We start from the raw sequence: 23,051 nt of genomic DNA, 5'->3' as shown, positions 1-23,051 counted from the left end.
GTTTGGAAAAAGCAAACGACAATCCTAATTCGAGCAGTGTTATTTCCCCGTCAGAATTCACTCCGATACGTCGGAGGTGATGGGGTATGTAATACTGTGCCGTCACTGCCACCGTAAGAGAAAATAAACATGAGAGAAACGGCAAGGACAAAGTTAAAAACTTATGTCAGAAGTAATATTAAAAATTTTAGGGTGTGAAGTTATAAAATTTTAAGGGGTATAAAATTAAATAATAATAATATAAAGAAAAAATCTAAAATAAAAAAGAATTTGAAAATTCTAGGCATACAATCGCACTCCAACACGCCTGTACTCCTCGATCCATCCCAGAGCAGCGGGCGGCTATGAGTTACGAGAAATGGGGTTTTGCAAAGGTTTTTAACAAGTGGAGCCTATTTTAGGAGTTGTCTTCTTCCTCTTTTTCAGACAAACATGATCCTTGTTAGATGCAAGAGCTTTCATGGAGATTTACGTGAACTTATGGGATGGAGATGGCTCAAAAACCAGACTTTAATTCCATGCTTCAAGACAAAAAAAACAAAAAGGAAAGCACCCTTGGAATTTGGATTAGGTAAAATGACTGACCAGTGAGATCGATCATTATGATGGGTTGTGGGCAGGGTAAAGGCCCACATTAGAGGCACAATTAATCCAATAATCCAGACGGAATAATTATTTGAACTTATAGAACAGTTCAAAAATTAATTAGAAGCTCAGAAATTAATTAGCAACTTACAGTAATTATTACAGTGATTTGAAATTCGCCTCGTAATGAATTTCAATAAAATATATTTTTTATTAGAATTTACATTTCTTATGATAAGTTCTAATAAAAATTTTAATAAAAAATTATTTTTTTTACCTCCACCTGACGAGTTAAAAAAATATTAATAGTCTCTTTTATTTTCGATCTAATCGATTTTTTAACTAATTGTGTTTAATCACTTATGTTGTTTCAAGTCACTCGGCGTTATTTTTCGTTAACCCATTAATAAAAATATGAGTTGAGAATTAAAAAAAAACTCACGTTTTCGTCTTAGTTGAGAATTAAAAAATAAGAAAATTTAGAACACTACGTGTCTTCTTCTAAAGATGTAAAACCCAGGTTACGGTGAAAACGCATGCTCACCATGGATGTTTGAAGAGGGTTGAGGAAGAAGACGAGTAGCTGTTGTTAAAGAAGAAAAGCTCCAGTTCAAAAACAACCAATTCAACAAAACCGTTATCAAATTTGTCGCTCAATTCGATTTCCAAGCTCAAAAAACAAACTCTTTTCACTTCAAAAACACTGAGCAAAAGTGCTGCTAAATCTTCAAAAACTCAAAAGAAGTCACTCCAGGGGAGAAAACCAACAATCCAGATTCAGAAACAACAGAAAAAAAAAGCCAGTCGGATGGACGAGGAAGATGAATCCGATTTAGTGGGTGAGTTTCGAGATCTCCCGACCAAGTTGCAGGAAAACCTTATCCCATACCTAAAGAAAATCTCGAAAACCTCGAAAGTTTACATCACCAAATATAACAAATAGTTTGCGAAACAGTTCAAACCATATGTCGGAAACAAACATACCCCCACCATTGCCACTGAAATCTATTGTGCTTTCCTCTTAATCTGTTTAATATTAGTTTCCCACATTTTTAACCGCATCAAAGCTTACTTTTCACTCCAGAAAATCCTCATTTTCATCTCTATTTATTTCTCAGTCCTCTGCCTTACATCCCTAATCACTGGACTCGAGCCATTGAAGTATTTCTACGCTACTTCACCCTTGACCTACGTGTGTTTACAGATCAGTCACATGTTGATAAAACTAAGGGAAAATATATAGGACAAGACTCATCCACGCTTTGGTGGAGGAGCACAACTTGGTGATTTAGCAGGTGTCTTGGGTGGTAGAGGGGATAAACAGGTGGATGGTTTTGGTGTAACACCCTACACAGTCGACCGATGAGAGTGTCACACGGAACCACTAAAATGACTAACAATTTTTTTTTCATTATTCTTACTTTAAAATGACCATTCGTATAAGAAAATCAAGGATAAAATATAATAAAAACTTTAACATCATTTATACAAAACAATTTACAATCGGGAGTTTCCAAAATTACAGATCAAAATGTACATACCAAAATTTAATATATGCTATAACTCGACATACAAAATAAGGGTTACAGATATACATACCCTCTAAGAAGAAACCGAGACGTACTCTGCTCCAAAAATCTGAGTCTAGATCTACTCAACACAAGAATTCTTCAAGAGCTCCACCTAAGAATCTGCGTAAGTAAACAAATTCTAAACACTGAGCTAACTAGCCCAATGTCACACTAACAACTAAAACATACTAACAGAGGTTCATTTATAGCATGCTTTAATAACTGATCAAAGTACTATGTATCTATGCAATTCAATCATTAATGAGTATCCTTGCGATACTCACTTTCTATGCTATGGTAGACATCATAATGCGACTGAGGGATTTCTGCATCTCAGAGCTCACACACCCCTATAGTCTACCGAGGATGTGACCCTCGGAATCTCTATATCGGACACCACACCCCCGACTAGCACACCCCTTGCGAGTGTTGAACCTTGTGCCCTAACTAGTCAGTTTTAAGGGTCTTGTGCCCTACCTAAGGATATCTGAATTGATTCTATACTACAACACCCTACACTAAATGAACTCGAGTGTCTGAATCATTTCCAGAGCATCAAACAAGGTATGTTTTTTTGCTCCTACTTTATCTCGTTTCTATGTTTGATTAAGAGTTATTGTTGTTCTCTCTCGTAGTCTTATGTAATAGTCTCATGTAAGAGTAATTATAGAGTTCTTGGGAACCTCATTTGCCTTTACAAATCCTCTTAATTTCTAGTCCAAAATAACTCCTTGGTATTGATATCGACCATACAGTATCGATATTACTTGTTGGGTATCAATACCCTTCCCTAAGTATCGATACTCTAGCACAAAACACTTATTTTAAAAGGGAAAGTATCAATGCTCATATGGGGAGTATCGATACTTGGACCTTGGGTATCGATACTCCTTTCAGTATAGATGGGGAGTATCGATACTTTGACCTTGGGTATCGATACTCACTTGAGTACCGATACCAAAATGGCATTCTGGAATTTGGGTCTCGATGCCAAGTACAGTGATCTCGATACCGAACCCTTAGATCGATACTCTTTCAAAGGGTATCGATACTGCCCTTATAAAACTCAATACTTTTAAGCCTGAACATGAACAATATCGGTATTGTTCCTTCTAGGGGTGTAAACGAGTCGAGTCGAGCTCGACTCGAACTCGAAAACTTTAAATGTAAGCTCGACTCGACTCGAAAACTCACGAGCCTAAAATTTTCAAGCTCGACTCGAACTCAAAAGATAATATTGAAACTCGACTCGGACTCAAAAAGGCTCGAACTCAAAAAAAAATTCAAGAGATCGACCAAAGCTCAAGACTCGAGCTCCAGTGTTCACCACGTGGCTCAGTAAATTAAACCACTGAGTTTGAGCTTTAATTTATAGGATCACTTGTGGAGCACTTGCTTCTATCTTAAAGATATGGGATATAAGGCCACCTTGTCAGGCATACAGCAATAGAGACGCGTGCTACACAAAATTGGGTGCTTTGCATGAGGGATTGAAAGATGATGAGAAGTGCATTGAGCTTGATCTAACATTTTCCAAGGGTTACACAAGAAAGGGAGTTGTTCAGTCTTTCATGAAGAAGAGTATGACAAAGCTTTAGAGACATATCATGAAGGATTGAAACATGGTCCAAATAACCCGAATTTGCTAGATGGTGTTAGAAGGTATATATATGACTTTCTGTTTTATGTTTTTGGTTTCGTGTTTCTATTTCACCAATGCCATATAATTTACCTGTCGACTATTATGCATATGTGTAGAACAGATCAACAAAGCTAGTCGAGGTGATTTAAGCCCTGAAGAATTGAAGGAAAGACAGGCAAGTTATTTCATTTTTCGTTTATGTTGTTTACACCTACCTTTTGAAAATCGATTGGAAGGCCCTGACAATGTAAATATGGTAAAATGTTGCAGACCAGGGCAATGCAAGATCCGGAAATTCAAAACATTCTCTCTGATCCAGTCACGCGACAGGTAAGTACTGAAAATACACAAGTATAGTTGTGCATGACTCGTAAGCTGATGAAGACCATAGAGATAGTAGAGCTCACCCTCCCGGTCTTGTCTCAAAGGCTTTGTTCTAAGATGACATGTAATAATAATTATGGTTTCCCGCCAGCAGCCAACATAATAAGGCGAAGGATGCCGAGCCCGAGCCCCTCAAAAGGAAGTTGCTTAAAAGATTACAAAAGCTGGAATTTTGAAGCTTTTGAGGTTGAAAGGCTATATTTGAATGAGATTACAAATTCAACATTCATTTAAAAGATAGATGGTAATATCCAATTTGTTTCAAATATATGTTAGCTTAAAATTAAAATTAGCTCCCTAATTTGTTTAAATTTTCTTATTTGTTTTAAATGTTTAGGTGTCATTTATGTTATTTTCCATATTATTTTACCTTAAACCGAATAGGATCAATTGCATATAAGACCCTATAGTTTATGCGCATTTTGTATTCAAGGCATTGGTTTAATTCAATTTTGTAAGTTTAATTTTACATTTACGTGAATTTAATCATCATTCTAAAGTTAGTATATTTAGCTTAAATTAGTCCTCACATTTAGAATTCTCTTAATTTAGTCCCTGTTTAGGATTGTTTTCTTTAATTAGTTTTGTATATTTATTTTGCATGTTGATATGTTTATGTATAAGTATGTGATTGATTTATTTAGGAGTCACATAACATCATTTTGCATAATTTGTATGTTACCTTCATGTGCATAACTTAACCCCTATCACATAATCATATTTAGGTTTTAGGGTTTAGTGTTTATAGTTTAGGGTTTAGGGTTTATTACAAAGACATTAATTAATTGACTTGATACCGATTTATGAGGTAAGTATAATTTAGGTTTTAGGGTTTAAAGTTTATGGTTTAGGGTTTGGAGTTCATTGCAAGGACATTAATTAAAATTTGTGGTAATTGTATTATAGAACTTTTAATATATTTTTAAAATTTTAGAATTATCAATAGTGTATTTTTAATATATTTTTAATAATGTAATTTTAAAAAATATAAAATTATAATATAACATTTTTCGAGCTGCTCACGAGTTTTTCGAGTCGAATATCGAGTAGCTCGTTTAGGCTCGTTAAGAACTCGAGTCGAGCTCGAGTTCGAGTCTAGTCCATTCGATTCAAGTATTTATCGAGCCTTGATTGAGTCGATCTCGAGTAGCTCACGATCTGTCTCGTTTCATTTACAGCCCTAGTTCCTTCTAGTACCGATACCTTAGCCCAAAATTGTCTTATTTAGACACTTAAACTCACTCACATTTCTCCCTAGAGGTTCCCAATTGTTCTTAGTGTCCTATGTGATCAATAGGGGTCATAAATAAGGCTTCAACACATGTTTATAACATAAATCATTGAATCTATCATTGAAATGCTCATCAAGCTTATTTCATAAGTTCAATGCTATCAAACACCTCTAATGTCCCACTAATAAGTATAAAAAAGTTGTAAATATGGTTACTTGACTTACTTGGGTGTTAGAATCCTTCTCAACTCGTCTAAGATTCACTTTTTCTTTCCACATTTACTTGGAACTTTCTCCCATCTCTTTGACTAATCAATGGTAAATAAAGGAATTACTAATTTATCTAAGGCTTAAAACATGATTAAGGGCACTCCAAACAATTCGATTTCACTGGAATAAACTTGAATTCTTTGAATTCCTTAATTATTCTAAAAACTCATTTTTTAAAATCTTAACCAAAACTTGAAATTACGGGTTAAAGCTTAAAGGAGAGATGTTAGATTTCTTACCTTGGTTGCTTCAAACTACGCTTGAAGATCTTAAAGCTTTTAACTTTCTCTTGCTATTGGGAAGGAAGAAGAGAGAAATGAAAGAGTATTTAGGAAGTTTGGTTCACGTGAATATCTAAATGTAAAGGGTTTCTATCCTTAATTTTAAGAAATGGGTAAACTATACCTTTGGTCCCTCATCTATTAAACATAATTTAAAACTATCACTTAGGTCTAAATTGATTTGGGAGATCTAATGAACTTGATTTACGGGTTTCGGGTTAATTCAAACTACTGACCCGAAAATCGGAGTATTACATTGGGGGCTAAGACTGATGGTGGTGATGGCTCGGTGAATGCGCAGGTGGCATTATAGACGAAATGCCATGGTCATGGGAGGCAAAGCTTGAGGAAATATCTGAGTAGACACTGTAAAGCTGCTCAATAAGAAAAGAGAAAGCTGCAGAAGCAAAGCAACTTTAGCAGCCTATGTAAAATCCATAGTTTTAGTTAAGCTATAGAGAGAGAATTGGTTAAGCTGTAGAGAGAGAGAGTTGAAGAAGAAGAAGACCCTTGAGTTTTACACTTGGATTTCTAAGGGGTTTTTTTCATTTTTTTAAATAGATCAATATCGTAAGGGACCAAACGTAATTAATTAAAAAATTGATAATCAAAATCGATCAGACCAAAAACAAATAAAATTATTGATATAATTTTCTAAAATAAAATAAATTTTGTTTTAGAACTCGTCACCCCTCACGAGTTCACCCTTCACTGTAACAAATATCGTAAATTCCAAAATAAAATCTAGATCATCTATTGGGACAAATATTGGAAATCCCAAAATAAAATTTAGAATGTCCTATTAAGCTAAATAATTTATCCACCTGAATTATTACCCTGATTTTACCCCATTAGATCGATTACAATGATTTTTAGTTTCATTTTCTAAAAATATTATGACTTTTTTTTTAAAGAAAATTACAATTCTAAAATATTTTAATAATCTTAAAAAATATTAGTTTTCATGTATTTTTACAAATCCAATAACGTATATGACTTATAAACAAGGATCTCAAAATTTTCATAATAAATACGATATTTGATTCTTTTAAAATATCTCAATGAATAAATAGATAAACAAGCCGGGAGGTCCATTAATATGTCGTAACATTGTTCGCTATGGGGCCACATATGTTGACACAACACCATTACCGATTAAGAGAAGCTAATACCTTTGCAACAATATGCAGAGATCCTGTGACCACAACAATACCTGATCCATTCCTTGTTCTTTCTCTAAGAATTTGATTAGCAAGCCTCAAGGAATCCGACAGCGACTTCTCGGCAGCCAATACGGTTTCATGTTTTGAGTCCCGTGTCGAAAAACTAAACTTGTCCTCAAACAGTTCTCCATACTCTATCATTCTATCATGAAGAACGTTGACGCCCAATTCTCTGGAAGCTTGCATCCAACAATCTCTTAAAACGGAAGCTGAGGTGGTTCGAGATGTGCCACCGGCAATGTCAACTTCTGTTAGGAAGATTGCATCTAGTTGTCTACCTGTGAAAGTATGGTAAAAATGGCAGTTAAATCCTTCCAAGATCTATCGAATACGATGACACCCAATTCGAGAACCGTCACAAATCGGTTTATACCTGAAAGGAACTCTTTAGCAAATGCTAACTGGTCTTTGTCACTTGCCATTGCAACAACAACAGCCAATCGTGAATCCGGAAATGCCATTTGTATCATTTCCAATAAAGCTTTTGCGGAGTCTTTTGTGTGAGCTAAAAGAAAAAAAAATGCAGTCAGGACTACTTACATTAAGAAGAGTTTCATTCAAAATATGCATTGGAATTAATATTAATTTGATAGATTACAAGAAAAGGCAGTTAATCGTAATTTCTCGGCTGGCCCATCTAAAACGAAAAGTAGAACTCAGAAAAAGAGAGGAAGAACCTCCATCAAGTAATATTATTGATCCCGATAATCCTAATTTCTCAGCTTCTTCGGATGTTAGAAATTGGCTTCTTCCCGGCACAAATGTATTCTCCAAGCCAGCCCGAATAGATCCATCTGAGATTCTCCATCCTGAAGTATGCATGAAATCATCCAAAGGAACAATAAGAAATAATAAAAGAGGACAAAAACTCAACCGGACTGAGCAAAGCATTGGTCACTTATCCCAAGCGGTATTCAAGCTTCATCATTAATTAAAGTTTTGTTTCCAGGCTATTCACGAGTTTCTCTGAGCCTGAGTAGAAATCATCCAATCGGAATAACAAAGATTGCCGATGAGAACTTAGCTGAGCGGCAAGAGGAGGCTTTGAAACTTTGAGGTCTCGGGTTCAAGTCCCTCCATATGTAGGTTTGGCATTTATATTTGAGTTGTCCAGTTGTATCATGGTTAGTTAGTTTGATAGTTCAGTTAGCTATTCCGTGATATACGGATGTAATGATTGATCATATCAATTTTAACTTTCTAATAGTTGTAATTTCAACAAAAAAAATAAGAATCAGAACAACAAAGATTAAGCACCTACCTTGATTGTGTAAGCAAAGGGCTGCGCATGTTGCAGTCACTGCATTTTGAAGTTGATGAGTTCCGAGCATGGACAGATTTAGATCATGTAACTCGATGGACTGTGTAGATTAAACAATAATAAGTTCACTAAAATGATTCAAAATACAAAAATGAATTAATATTCACAGCATAGTGCTTGGAAGAACATACCAACTGCAAGTCATGGTCAAGTTGTATCACCAAGTCACAACATTGGGAAGGTCTACCCTTAAACATGTTGATTCCTTTTACCGATGTTCTAATTCGACCATCAGATGCTGATATTATAGGTGAACACATTGAAGATGCTCTCTCCCGAAGAATGCAATCAATGTGGGGAAGAAAAGGCCCGCCTAAAATCAACTGAAAATTCGAACCAGGTGTCAATTTGAATGGAGAAGACTCATGAATGCAAAAGTTATCATCACTTATCTATGACCAGCCTTCAAATTCACCTATCAAGCAACAATCCGTTGGTCTAAAAGCTTCAGAGAATACATATAAAAGTGGTATGGTAGAGCACACATATATGTACGAAGAAAACAAGCATCATATACCAAAGTTTTGATTCGAATCATGGTTCTGAGTAAGAAAGATACTAAATGGAAAGCTAAAGATTGAATCCAATCCACTCAAAGCACACATAAATATAAAACGAACTTTTTTTCAGGTAAAATCACCTAACTGGACGACCGTTTTTAATGATTCCAGCTTTTGCCATTGCAATGCTTTCCAAAGAACCCCCAAGTGCAGCCAAATGTTCCTCGCCGATTGTTGTTATGATAGACACAGCAAGGTCAGAACTAGAAATAATGTTCGTAGCATCCCTAGCACCTCCTAATCCAGCCTATCTCATTACAATTAAACCAAAGAAGTGAAAAAGGAACGGTAAGTCTAACACAAGCACGAAGACTCGCCAAAAAGAAGATTTATTGGGGAAATGAAGCAACCTCTATGATTGCAATGTCAACATTCTCTTGAGCAAATAAAGAAAACGCCACAGCAGTAAGGACCTGAAAACAAGCTAAACAATGCAGCTTCCTTCGAAGAAAACGGCATTACACGGTACAAAAACAAACGCTTAATACAAATGTAAATCAATACGAACCTCAAAGTGACTAAGACATCCATTTTCAAGCATAATAGCCTCATCAAGACTTTGCTTAATCCTACCGAAAACGCTATTCAGCGTGTTCGAAGACACAGGCTCCCCAACCCTTCCCACTGACATACGTTCCCTTATGCTAAGCATATGTGGACTGCTTAAGCATAAAAAGATTGCAAATCACATTATTGCAACGTCATCCAAAACGGCAACCAAATATGTAAACAACAAACATAAAATGCAATCATTTTCTGTTTCACTTACCTAGTATAACAACCAACCGAGTAACCTTCTGAACGTAAGATGTTCGATAGATAAGCTGCAGTGGATCCTTTCCCTTTAGTCCCAGCAATGTGAACACTCTATAATCATTTCAAAACATACATAAATGTATATATGTATAATGTCGGCATTGATTTAAAAGAGAAGGAAAGAGATAAACAAAGGGAGGAGGACATGCCTTGAAGTTGGACTGCGGGTTGCCGAGTCGTTTCATAAGGCGTCTCATTCGACCCAAATCGAACCCATCATCGGAATCGGTGCCGGCGTCTTTCGGGACGCCGTATTTCTCGTAGTTTTTGAGAGAATCGATGTACTGGGTGAAACCCTTGAGCTCCGGGTCCGGTGAGTATGACGAGAGCCATTGTTTCGGTTCCAATTGGACGCTTCTCGTGGGTTTTCTGTGAGTGAGAGTGAAGTATTGGCAGTTGATAAGCTTACGGATTTTCATTCCTTTGTGAGATATTTTTCCGTTTGTTTCCCAGGAAAGATGCCGCGAGGACAACTATAAAATCGTGGCTCACCGAGTCATCGATTACTTTACTCAGTACAACAATGGCGTCGTTTCATTGGCTTCGCTAGCGATATAATGAATTTAGGGTAAATTACGCATTTAATAGTTAAACTATCAGTTTTGATCCGTTTTACTTAAACTTTCAATTTTTTTTTATTAAAATCATGCATAATATTTAATTTTTTATTTTAGTATTTATTATTAAAAAATTTAACGCTTTTACTATCTAAATTATCAGTTTTGATCTATTTTAGTACCTAAATTTTTAATTTTTTCAAAACTTAACATTAAATTTTGAACGAAAATACTAAAATGAAACAAAAATTAAAGATTTTAACGATAAAATACTAATTATATTAAAATGAAACAAAAACTAAATTTTATGTATGGTTTTGAAAAAATTAAAAGTTTAATTATTAAAATAAACCAATACTAATAATTTATAACTAAACATATAATTTACCCATGTATTTTATTAGGGTTTTCTAGCTAACTATTCCACTATTAACAATTTATTCTTTCTAACTTAAAAAAATTACAAAATAATCCTCCAACCTTCCTATTTTGTCTCTTATTATCTCTTACAATCTCTTACAATCTTACTTGGCACTTCTTTAAAAAAAAAATCTTACTTAGCACTCTTTCCCTTTTATCTCTTACGTAGCACGCTTCCCCATAATTCCAGAAAATTTACTATACATATATATATATAACTGTATATTGGGAGCTCGAAAGCTGCTGCATTTCATTGTAAGTTTCCATCTTTACTTTCAATTTTAATTTGCTCTTACTGTCTGTTTGGTCTCCGAGAAATTATATCAAAGAAAAGAAAGCAAACAAGGAAATTTTCAGTAAGTTTGGTTTTTAACTTTCTGAGTTCCGGGAAAACAACAACAACAACGAGTTAAAAATTCAAGCTTACTTGTTTTTTATTTCTTTAGAAATATTAGGAGGAGAATTTGGGTTTCCTGTTCTGAAATATGCTTGTTGTACTGTTACCCGTGTTTAGCATTCTATGAAACCTAGCTGAAGCACATTATTTTTAAACCCAAATTGTCTCTTTAAAAACAAATTTCTTGAATATAATAACCAGGTAGGTGCTTGAGATTGATGATGGAGACGAATTTGGAGGAAGCTGAGGAAAAAGTTCCAAAAGCTGAGCTTGTTTACGATAGAGAGGTGGAAAAATGTCGATGTGGTGAATTAGAAGCGAGGAGCAAGAAAGCCGAAGCACGGTGTCTGGAGCTTGAATTGGAGATTCGAAAGAGGAAGAGCGGGTATGAAGCTCTTGAGACTAAAGTTAGGACATTGGAAGTCGCTAAGCTTGCACTTGAGGATGAAATCAAGATCTTGAAGTGCCCAAATAATGAAGTTAGTGATCGAATAAGCCATATCGGTGATGAAAGGGTTGTTGGTTATGGAGAGAAAGGGTTGATTGAGGGAGCTGTTAATCTGACCGAGGAGAGTGATGAGGAAGACAAGGTTTTTCAGCTGATGGCTGAGAATAAGGTTTTGGAATGCGAGAAAAGTACGGCAGAGAACGAGGCTGAGGTCTGGAAGCGAAAGTTCAAGGAATTAGAATCATTGACATCACAGCTGCAAAAGAGCTTGGTTTTGAAAACCGTAGAGCAGCCGTTCGATACGAACAACCCTGATGTGAACAAAACAAATGGTGGATCCACCTCAAACGACATGTCGGTAATAGTTGGAGCACCGAGTATAGTGGATTCTGTACCTGCTCTGATTTCTCCTGGTAAAGGCACTGGAAATCTGCAACCAGCTGGTAATGATGATTCTTTTCTCTGCATTGTGATTTATTTCTGATATAGTGTAATAGGTAGCACGTCATGATTCACAATCTTTATATCTGATTTTGTATCAGGGACGCCTTCTAATGGCACACCTTATAAGGGTGATTACAGGACACGGAGTAGTAAACGAGTTAAAAGACCGTTGTCGTTTCAAGGGGAAAGAAGCCCCAATAAACAGATGGCTCCTTCCACTCCAGCAGGTGTTAAACTTGCTTCGGTTGGCATTATCGATATTCATGATAGTGATGATGAACCTGCTGTGGATAGTAACCTTTTAAGTAAGCACGAATTAGAAGGAACTGTGGATTGTGAAAATGGAACTGGGGCTATCGTCGAATGGAACCAAGAAGAAAAAGAGGGTAGTTATGTGGATAATGTTTCGTTTGTTTCAGTTCACAAAAGAAAACGAGCCTTTAATATTGTTACTAGTGACTCGGAGAGTGATAAAGACAATGTTCCAATTGGGGAGCTCAGGAGGATGCTATGCAAGGAAGTGGTTCCTGCTGTTACTACCCCTGAAATTGACAAAGGCAGAGGCACTTTCACTACTCGAAAGCGGAGACTAGTATTATGCAGTCTATCTGAAGGAAAAGAGAAAAATTGCTCATCAAGAAACAATAGTGGAAGTAGATTCATCGAAGGAACCCCTACAACTAAGGATGTTGAAGATGATGACTCAGATGGGATCGGGCCAGAAAGTAATAGTGAAAGTCATAGTCTGAATGGTTTCATTGTTAAGGACTCTAACACTACGGATTGTGACGATAGTTGTAGCGAATTACAAGATGGTTCTGATCGTGACAATGCTTGTAGTGGACAGGAAGATGTTTCTGGTGGCTGTGGGGCATGTAGTGACTCGAAAGATGCTTCAGATGATGAAGTGGACTTTGATGTGATTCTCTCTCAAATTAGAAGGAACAAGGATCATAAATCAGATTGGAAATTTGAGGGAGAGCTACTTGCAGCCTTTGGCAAGGATCCGGAACTTTGCATGAAGGCTGTATGTGCTCTCTACAGGCAGCAAACATCGGGGGAGAAGCTTTCCAAGGCAACATTATGCCAAAATCAGAGAGGTTTTAGTAAATTCGATGCTTACAGGTGTGAATTCAAATGCTTATGGTCGGTCATAATGAACTTTTGTCTGTTGAGAACGAGTTGAAAGTGTACACTGTCATTTGCATGTTCAGTACACCATGTTATTGCATAGTGCTTTGCATTTTATGTGACTATTTAAGAAGACAACCTCGTTTCGGCTTTAGTTATTTGACTATTTGTTGTAGGGTTTTTCTCGTTCGGCATGGTCTAGACTATAGCGTCATTGTTGCCATACATCATCTTGCAGCAGCTGACTTGTATTCCTGTTGTCCTGCAGGGGCTGTACTTTGGCAGAGTTTCTAACTGATGGTGACCCGAAAGGTGATGTAAAGAAATCTGTGGAGGAGTTGGAAGCATATGATCCGAATGGAGTCGAGCTGTGCAGAAATCTCGCAACCCGATACTCTAAGCAACTGTTTGGGATCTACAAAAGCAAAGAGGACCCATATTTTCTTCATCCTTAATCTTCCCTGCAACTGATCAATTCAAAGAAAGCACGTGCTCTAGTGCTGGGGAAACGAAACTCCGTTCTCTTCTCTGTATGAATCCGCTATCTTCAAGTGTTACGTGAACATATGTAATCTGCATAAAAACGTAACATGTGTGGAACTGCCCTACAGCAATATCATAGTATTTATTGTAAGGGAAAAGTTGCACTGAAAAGATAGAAGCTTAGAGGCTCCTTAGGATGTTAACTCTGCTTCAGTGCGTTGAAGGCAAGAAATTTTCAACTGAACCGCACCATGAATTTGTGGTTTGTTTCATACACGTGGGGTATTTTAATCTCAGTTGCCCTCAGTTTTTAACTAGAGCTTAAAGATCCAATTTAGAGGTGTTCAAAGAGTTGAATAGTTCGTAAACAGAATGTCTCTGTCAAAATTCGATAAAAGGTTGACTTGACTCGACCTCAAGCTCAACACTTGAATCAATAATGGAGAGATTTTGATAGTTTAGATATTGCATGAAATAAATTAAAAGAAAGAAATGACTATTAATAAAAGTAAATTAGTCCTCTTTTGTTCTCCAATTTAAGAGGTTAAAACTGTGTAGAACTGCGCGAACCTCAGCAAAAGGTATTTAACCAAACGATTCAAAAATTATCCGCTCAACTTTGAGCATCGGCAACCAAAGTAACATGAACAACAAAATTGTGCATGGAACTGAAAAACTCATTTGCCACCTTGGTGAGTATCAAGACCTTAGATGAGGACTTTGGGCGATGAAACCGCTTGTTATTTCCGACAACCTATGGTATGTACGATCAAAACATTAGAAGTTAAAACCTTGAACACCTATATGAAAGGGATCTACACCACCAAAATTCGCATATCAGTCCGCATATTCTACTGCGTATCCTTATCCACATCAACTTTCAAACGAACTGGCAGCAGCTGCTGTGCTTTTCTAGGTCATGAAGTCGCATAATGGTGATGTAGAACATACTTCACTACTTCATAAAACGAAACCACGATACCGAGGGACCGGCACGGCCTACACGAAAATTTCATGTGTAGGCTGTTTGTTGTGTTGGGTTCTTTGAGAATTATTAACCATTCTAACTGTAAAGAATGAGCTGTTGAAAAACGGGCAGGGAGACTTGTTATGTAGGGAACTGAGAGCATACGCATTATGATTTATAAGATGGTATGCATGTGATTGCGAGCGAAAATGCAATCAGCTAGGCAATTACTCAGCTTCAAAGTGGAGTTTTGCCATATATACATATGGATGCTCTTACTCTCATTTTTACTTGAGGTAACCGTGTGCCATGTTTGATACCCGTCTCCATTGCATATCTGTACATGGGTATGGTGCTATGACCCTCTTTGTATATGAAATTAAATAAACAAGAAACACCGACCATACTCGTGTTCGGTACTAACTCTCAAGTTCAAGTAACTTATTGCTAAATGGTGGCTCTCCCGAGGGAGCGAACAATGTTTTTTATATATCTTAAGAAAATGTTATGGGGATGTGCACGATGCTAGCCATTATGTCTCACCCAAAAACCTTTACTGTACACCAAACAGTCCATCCGGACAGAATCTAGTGTCACACAAAGGGAAGTATTCTAATATGCTAATCGAAGTTCTGGTTTCTAGCTTCAAATATGCAAAGAAAACCCTGAATTTTGACCATATGGGTGGGATACTAAGCAATGCAGCTATATTCACAGTCAGCATGATAGCAATGATGCATCTGCAACAGCTTGCTCTTTCAGCATGATAGGTTTAGTTACTCAAATTAGAGGACTAGATTAATTAACCAATCTTATATTAAGTGTTAAATTTGACTTTATACCTACCTTCTAATTACTATGGTTATTGACTCAATAATCATATTGGATCTAATATAATATTTAAATTATTCATTGATTTTTACGTTTATAAATTAGTTTATTATAATATGAAAAATTCTACAGCGCTCGACAAGCGGCGATGAGCATCAATAACGATGAGCACCGATAAATTAATTTGTAAAACGATAAAATTATAAGGTACCCAAAATATAATTATATTTTAGCTAAAATATAATTGTAATTTTAAGGAAATCACAGCTTTAAAAAAATAAGCGTTTATTTAAAATATTAAAAAAACAAAGGTAAATTATACTATTGACCGCCTAACTATTTAGTCATTTTACTTTTACCAAAAATCTTTTAATTTTGTCAATCAAACCACTTAATTATTTAATTGTATTCAATCAAGGCACTTGACGTTAATGTCTAACGAAAATGTTGATGTGGCAGTTAATAAAATCGGTATAATTATACATTTAGTCTTCAATACTTATACATTATATAAATTTGGTCCTAAAATAAAATTTAATTCAATAAATTTAATCCACCAATTAGATGGTGAAACATATCACCATTAGATTAAATATTTTTTTATAATTTAAATTTATTAATTTATATATTTATCTTCCAACCAAATGGTTAAATAAAAATCAAATGGGAAATAATGGCTAAAGAAAAGGGGCATGGTGGGGATCAAACTTGGGTCCTTAGGGGAGGTAGGGCTGTTAATGAAAAATTAATTGTATCGTTTAGTCTAACAGTCGGTTAACCATTATAACAATTATGAGTTTTTTCTAACTGTAAGCTAACATTAAGAAACGGTTAATCGGTAATGATTAACCGTTATTAATGGTTCGATTACAGGTTAACCTATTACAATTATTTGTCAATTTTTTTTCATAATTCATATTACAAAAAAATATAGCACTTAACACATACTTACACCGGTGTAAGTGAAAGAAAAAAATAAGTGTAGCACTTAACACATACTTACACCAATGTAAGTGAATAAAACAAAAAAGTGTAACACTTGACACATACTACACCAATGTAAGTGAATAAAATAAAATAAATGTAGCACTTGACACATACTTACAACGATGTAAGTAAACAAAATAAAAAAGTGTAACACTTAACACATACTTACACCGATGTAAGTATGTACATCTGTCAATATCTTAGTACCTAACAATAAACATATAATTCTATTGGTGTAAGTATGTTTCTATATTTTCAAACAAATAAAAAATTAATATATATATATATATATATATATATATTAAGTTATTTGTATACAAATGTTATTAAAAATATATATATTATAAATAATAGAAAATTATATTAAGTTATTTGTGTAAAAATATAATAAATTATAAGTATAATTATTAATTTAATTTATTAACAGTTAACGTTGGTTAATCATTTATCAACATTTATAACCATAACCTTAATCGTTAAACATCATTTTTAGCGGTTCAGTTAACTGAAACAGTTTAATATAAATGGTTCGATTAATTAATCTATTAAATAAAAACGGTTATATTGATTAACAATTTTGATTTTTTTTAACACCCCTAAGAGGAGGTTTGCACGCGCCTTACCACTTGGCCAAACTCCATGTTTGTCTTTACAATACCATATATATTTGTTAATGTGAGGGGAAAAATACACCCACGCTTATATATATATATATATAAGTGATTATTAAATTCGATGAGAATGTATCAAAATAAAATAAATTTATTTTTAAAAAATCAGTAAAAAATAATTAAAATACAAATAATTCATACATTTTATTTTTAAAATAAATGTTTGTTTGACCTGATATTGTAATATGTATATTTAAATTTAAATTTAAAAATGAATTAAAATATCAGTATATAAATCTTTTTAAATTTTTTTTATCATATTCATTTTTCTTTTCTATTATCTGAATATTCATTACATATTTCAGATAATTTTCAGTCCAACTATAAGATAAGGGTAATAAAATTTGTCAAATAAATTTGCTTCCCATGAAAAAACCAACCTCACTGTCGGTAGGAAGTAGCCACCTTGTAATTTTTTACACTTTAACCAGTTTCACAATAGATGCAGAATTTTTTTATTATGAATAAATTTAAATTTATAAAATTTATAAAATATACATAAAAAAACTTAAAATATATAATGAATTTAAATTTTTAGGGGAGGATGACCGCCTGTATGTCCGCCTAGATCTGTCTAGGATCACTTTCAACCTTCGATTGTTCTGCTTCGACCGACCAGCCTGCAAATGTATATGCCTCTCCATGCGCTCCGGGGCAGGTACTATATTACTGTCGAATGAATATAGTCCAGTTGATACTTGATCATGATGTCCACGTGGGCATAAAAATAAGGAGCAAAACAAATGCTTGAGTTGATAGGGACATCAATTGGGTACAGAACTCCCCATACTAATTTCACGTGTCCACCACCTGATTGTGTATCGGGGCCCCTATTTTTTTTATTAGGGTCAGGACCCACCTTGGAAAATCGAAATGCCCCAAAGTCTTAAGCCATGTGAGTGGGCTCAGACCATCAAATTGATTTTGTGGACCAATGAGATTACACTGCACGGCTGCTATTCACTCTACGCTCTACACGTGGTTGCTGTTTAATCCTAGAGAGCGAAATTTCAACCCTAACCCTATCGAAGTCCAAAATCAAAAGTCGTGAAGGTAAGGTAATGTCAAAATTTTCTTTTTAACTCATAAAAAATGATATAATTTTAATTTAATTTATTCAAAACTAAATTAAAATAATAACATAATTTTCTTTTTAACTAAGTTATTCACTTACTCCCCCACGAACATATAATAAGAGAGACTAAGGAAATGCAGCCTAAAAGGGTGGAGTGTTTACGGAGTTAATTTAATAGGATGAAACGATATTTTTTTTAATAAAGTTAGAGGTTTATATTTTTATATTGTAAATGAAGTAAACTGACATAAAAGAGTCGTCTTAATATATATTATTTCAATATTTTATTTAAATTAATTAACTAATATATCGACGTAGGTCAAAGACTATTATTTTAATTAATAAGAAATTAATGATGATGATCTTAAATTTTAGGGTTGATTGATAAACAAGGGGTAAGATCAGTTGACATACTAATTGTGGGCAAAAGCCGCCCATCCATTGTTCAACTTCAGCCATATTCCCTTTGACGAGAGACATTAGTAACATTTATCTATTTGCAAAACGAAAAAGAGTTTATGTAAACTGATGTATCATTTCATATGCAAAAATATTTGGGTAAATTAGCGTTTAGTACTTAAATTATTAGTTTTAGTATGTTTTAGTACCTAAATTTTCAGTTTTTCAAAATCATATCTAAAGTTTAGTTTTTGTTTCATTTTACTACTCCGTTCAAAATTTAACGTTAAATTTTGAAAAAATTGAAAGTCTAGGTACTAAAATGGACCAAAACTAAAAATTTAGGTACTAAACACGTCAAGTTTTTAACGGTGCGATACTAAGATGAAATGAAAACTACAAGTTAGGTATGATTTTGAAAAAAACTGATAGTTTAGGTACTAAATGCATGGTTTACCCTAAATATTTTTATTTAATGTATTATAATTTTATGTGTCATCATTCAATAAAATTATTTTATATTATTAAAATAAATATAATTAATTAATTTTTAAATTTTTATTATGATGCGTCATTGCTTGATTTACTAATAGTATATAAAAAATTATATAATATATAAATATAAATTCAATATTTAGAAGTGTTTAAATATCGAAAAGTGATTGGTCTCGTGTTAAACTGCTATTATTAGACCAACTTGGGTGTTAAAATTTAAAAATATCAGTTAAACCACATTAGCATCTCACGCGAGGGGTCATGATTTATACAACCGTGGCATGAACAAGGTATAAAAGGGTTAAATTCTCTGGAAGGCTCCCGTACTATTCATTTTTTCGATTTAGTCCCTCTAATATAATTTAATCATTTCTTATTTTTAAATTGTATCGTTTTGGCAATTATTTTGTGATGATTAATTTTACTTTACTTATGTTGGAGCCGTGTCTCTATCCTTGACCTTTAAGATATTTGAATCGATGGAAAAGGCATGAGAGATCGCCTCCACGCGCCATTCATCATTAATTTCACTTGCTCTCACCTAAACCGGTAATTCAAATTTCAATCCCCCATAGTTAATATTTTGGGTAAACTATGTAGTTAGTATTTAAACTATCAATTTTAATATTTAAACTTTTAATTTTTTAAAATTATATCTAATGTTTAATTTTTATTTTATTTTAATATCTCACCGTTAATACTCAACGAACGAGCTCGATGGTCGCGTCTGCAGTCATCAGTCGTCAGATCCATCGGCCGATGAAGCTCACACTTTTCAGTCCACACTTTTTGGCCTCCCTAAATGTGGTTTTGAGCTCTATTTCATCGGAAAATGCTTCAATCTATCCAAATTGACAATGAACTCATCGATTTTTTCATCTTCCGATATTGGTCATCAACCATCTGATTGGAATGATATTGGACTATGTTGGTCGACTCGTCGTTTTCTCATGGTCCAGCTTTTGGATTGGTCATCCGTCCACCGGAGCTATGCATTGTTAGCCCATCCATTAAGTTTTTAATTGTAGGGTGCTAAAATAAAATAAAAACTAAACATTAGGCATAGGTTTGAAAAAATTGAAAGTCTAGGTACTAAATGAACCAAAGCTAATAGTTTAGATACTAAATGCATAATTTACCCTAATATTTATCATAATGGAAATATAAACATATTTATATCTTTATAAAAGGTAATATATATTAAATTTTAAATCATATTAAATTTTAGAAAATAATTTATATATAATAAGACTTAAATCTAAAATCTAAAAAAAGGAAAGAATATATAATTTTTATGAAGTTGATAGTATGCTTTTTGCATCTCTTATAAAATATTTTTCCATCATAATAATTTTTTACTTCTCTTATATGACTTACTTATTTATGATTATTCATGTAAAGTGTATTTTTTTATTTTTTTATAATTATTTATGTATTATTATCATTTTTATTTTTTTATTCTTTTACATGAGAAAACACAATAAAAAAAGCTTTAAACTTTTGATTTTTTTATTAATTTGGGATAAGCACAATATAGTATATGTTCAAAGACAACTATTCAAATTATTTCATCTAAGTTCTAAGAAAGTTGACGTGTGACATTAATGAAAGAATACTTTAAGTACTTATTTTGACCAAAAAGATAACTTTAGGTATTTATTTTGATCAAAAAATACTTTGAGTACTTAAATAAAAAAGAGAGCATAGTTTAAGTACTTATTTGTTATATAAGCCAAAAAGGAAAGCCTACGGATTAGGGTTCTCCATGAGTTGAATTGAATTGTGGTTCAAACTTTTTGTGTTTAATTGTTTGCAAGGCCCCTATCAACGTGGAAGCTTAGCAAATTAACCCCTCCCATCTTTTGATTTAAATACTACTACTCTATCACCGCAGAAGCAGCTAAAACGACATTTGTACGACACAATTGCTGGGAAATAAATATCCACGTTACACGGCTCCTCTATTATCAAATATTTGTGAAGTTAATTATTTATATTTGTCTAAAGTTTCAAATATTTGTCTAAATATTTGTGGAACTGTTATTAGTTATTTATATTTGTCTAAAGTTTCAAATATTTTTGTGAAGTTAATTGAGACATGGGTTAATTGTATCATCAAGCGTCCGAGGTACATGTTTTAAGCGTCCGAGGTACGTTGAATACTTGTATTTTGTACGGCATTAATTCTTGTCTTCTTTGTCCACAATTTTCCCACATCTCAAGCAACCTTTTTAATAATTAATTCTACCTATATATAGCACTAATATATTAATTAGATGACACTGATATATTAAGTACCTATTTAGAAATAGTGTGTCAAATTTTCCATGTATGTACAATTATATGCATGGACGTGATTAAATATTAATTTGATACAATTTTAATTCAATTATAATATTGAAATTTTAAAAGTTTTGAGATTTAAAATTTCATATTACGTAAGTATATATTTTATTTAAACTTTATTATAATTTAAGTCGTAATAGATTAAAAAAATTAGATAACAACCCTAGCCTTTCCCTCCCACTCTCCTCTCCCCCTTTCATTCTTTACATATCGTGTTATTTTTAATAGATCGAATCAATTTTTTTTAATTTTCTTTAGACGACGGCGACACCGGTTTGATGTTGGTTATTGGTTGTCGGTTATTTTTTTTCCTCTTAGTTTCTTTTTTTAATAAAAATAATATTATCTTTATGAAACATTTATCTATGTCTTTGTGACACGTTTATCTTTGTCTTTGTGACACGTTTATCTTTGTCGTTATGTCATGTTTTTCTCTATCATTTGATAGTCTTCGGTTGTTTAGCCATTATTTTCGTTTATCTTTTTTCTCATAGTTGGATTTTACATCGCCACATCTGATCAATATGACACTTATTTGTTATCATGTTGATATTCACTGCTTTTAATCCTCAAAATGATTTGGATACACATTATGTGTTCGTGGATAGTTTTCTCACGTCGCTCGACTCTAATTTGCGATTTGTCGGTGTTCTTTCAGTAGTTTCATCCCTTTTGTGGCTCGCTTGCCAATACAACCAGATTTGTTTATATCTTTATTTTGTTCGAGCTTTTTGGTTAGGTTTTCTAACCATGTCATTCTTTGGTCTTGTGTGATATTTGTAGCTAATTTTTGTGTCAATAGTTATAGGAAAATATCCTAATTAAATTTTAGTTTACGGTTATGCTTATGAATATTCATTGTAATTTTAGATATTTTATATTTTTAATAAAATTATTAACTTTCTATCACAAACAAAAAAAAAGTCGTGTAATCTGTATCTTATTTAAGTTTATTAGGTGTAAATAATATATATTTTTTTTAAAAATAAATCGAAAAGGTAATAAATATTGGTGTTAAATTTGGCATGGTATATTATTGTCGTTATTAAGGCAGAAGATACAAACTCAACAACTTACAAATCAGCCAATTAATTCAACAAGTTACAAGGCAGACCTTGTCGGTTTTCAGAAATGAACGGCCCGACTCGGACTCACTCGACCGGCCAAAACCGTGAATTACGGCCGAGTGTATGGGGAAAAAAGAATGCCACCGTGGGACTTTCAGATTTCCCACACGCGATGTACTGCAACATTGCCAAGTCATAATCGCATACATCAAATTAAAATATTTTATTTATAGCTCAAAATTATAAGTTCACTCTATGGTAACAGCAATTATTAATCTAAAAAAAGAAAATCTCAGCAAAACTCCACAGTCCACTCAACTCTCCGTTTGTTTCAACGGAGAAATTTAACATTAACAACTTTAAAGCAAAAAGACTATGCTAGAACATATATATATATATATATATATATATATATATATATATATGTCGTCGCCGATACAAAATCTGCT

General features: G+C 33.6%; 2 protein-coding genes and 1 pseudogene across 2 annotated transcripts; 2 read left to right on the top strand and 1 right to left on the bottom strand.

Moving 5' to 3' along the window:
* Positions 1 to 3,118: 3,118 nt before the first annotated feature.
* LOC120184184 lies at positions 3,119 to 4,155 on the top strand (annotated as a pseudogene).
* Positions 4,156 to 7,058: 2,903 nt separating this feature from the next.
* Positions 7,059 to 10,334, bottom strand: LOC120184056 (dihydrofolate synthetase-like). Its single transcript, XM_039188624.1, has 10 exons — positions 10,034 to 10,334; positions 9,838 to 9,935; positions 9,577 to 9,727; positions 9,419 to 9,481; positions 9,154 to 9,315; positions 8,640 to 8,831; positions 8,449 to 8,548; positions 7,865 to 7,996; positions 7,560 to 7,692; positions 7,059 to 7,467 (listed from the first exon to the last, which is right to left on the bottom strand). The coding sequence occupies exons 1-10, from the start codon at positions 10,301 to 10,303 to the stop codon at positions 7,113 to 7,115; spliced, it is 1,656 nt and encodes a 551-aa protein (XP_039044555.1). The 5' UTR covers positions 10,304 to 10,334; the 3' UTR covers positions 7,059 to 7,112.
* Positions 10,335 to 10,997: 663 nt separating this feature from the next.
* LOC120184063 lies at positions 10,998 to 13,990 on the top strand. The gene is made up of 4 exons (XM_039188630.1): positions 10,998 to 11,116; positions 11,460 to 12,149; positions 12,249 to 13,275; positions 13,550 to 13,990. The coding sequence occupies exons 2-4, from the start codon at positions 11,477 to 11,479 to the stop codon at positions 13,734 to 13,736; spliced, it is 1,887 nt and encodes a 628-aa protein (XP_039044561.1). The 5' UTR covers positions 10,998 to 11,116; positions 11,460 to 11,476; the 3' UTR covers positions 13,737 to 13,990.
* The last annotated feature ends 9,061 nt before the right edge of the window (positions 13,991 to 23,051 follow it).

The sequence above is a fragment of the Hibiscus syriacus genome, unplaced genomic scaffold (genome assembly GCF_006381635.1).
Source record: "Hibiscus syriacus cultivar Baekdansim isolate YM2019G1 unplaced genomic scaffold, ASM638163v2 tig00112857_pilon, whole genome shotgun sequence".
NCBI lineage: Eukaryota > Viridiplantae > Streptophyta > Magnoliopsida > Malvales > Malvaceae > Hibiscus > Hibiscus syriacus.
The sequence above is the reverse complement of the archived record's forward strand: the minus strand, read 5'-3'. Positions and strand labels throughout refer to the sequence as shown.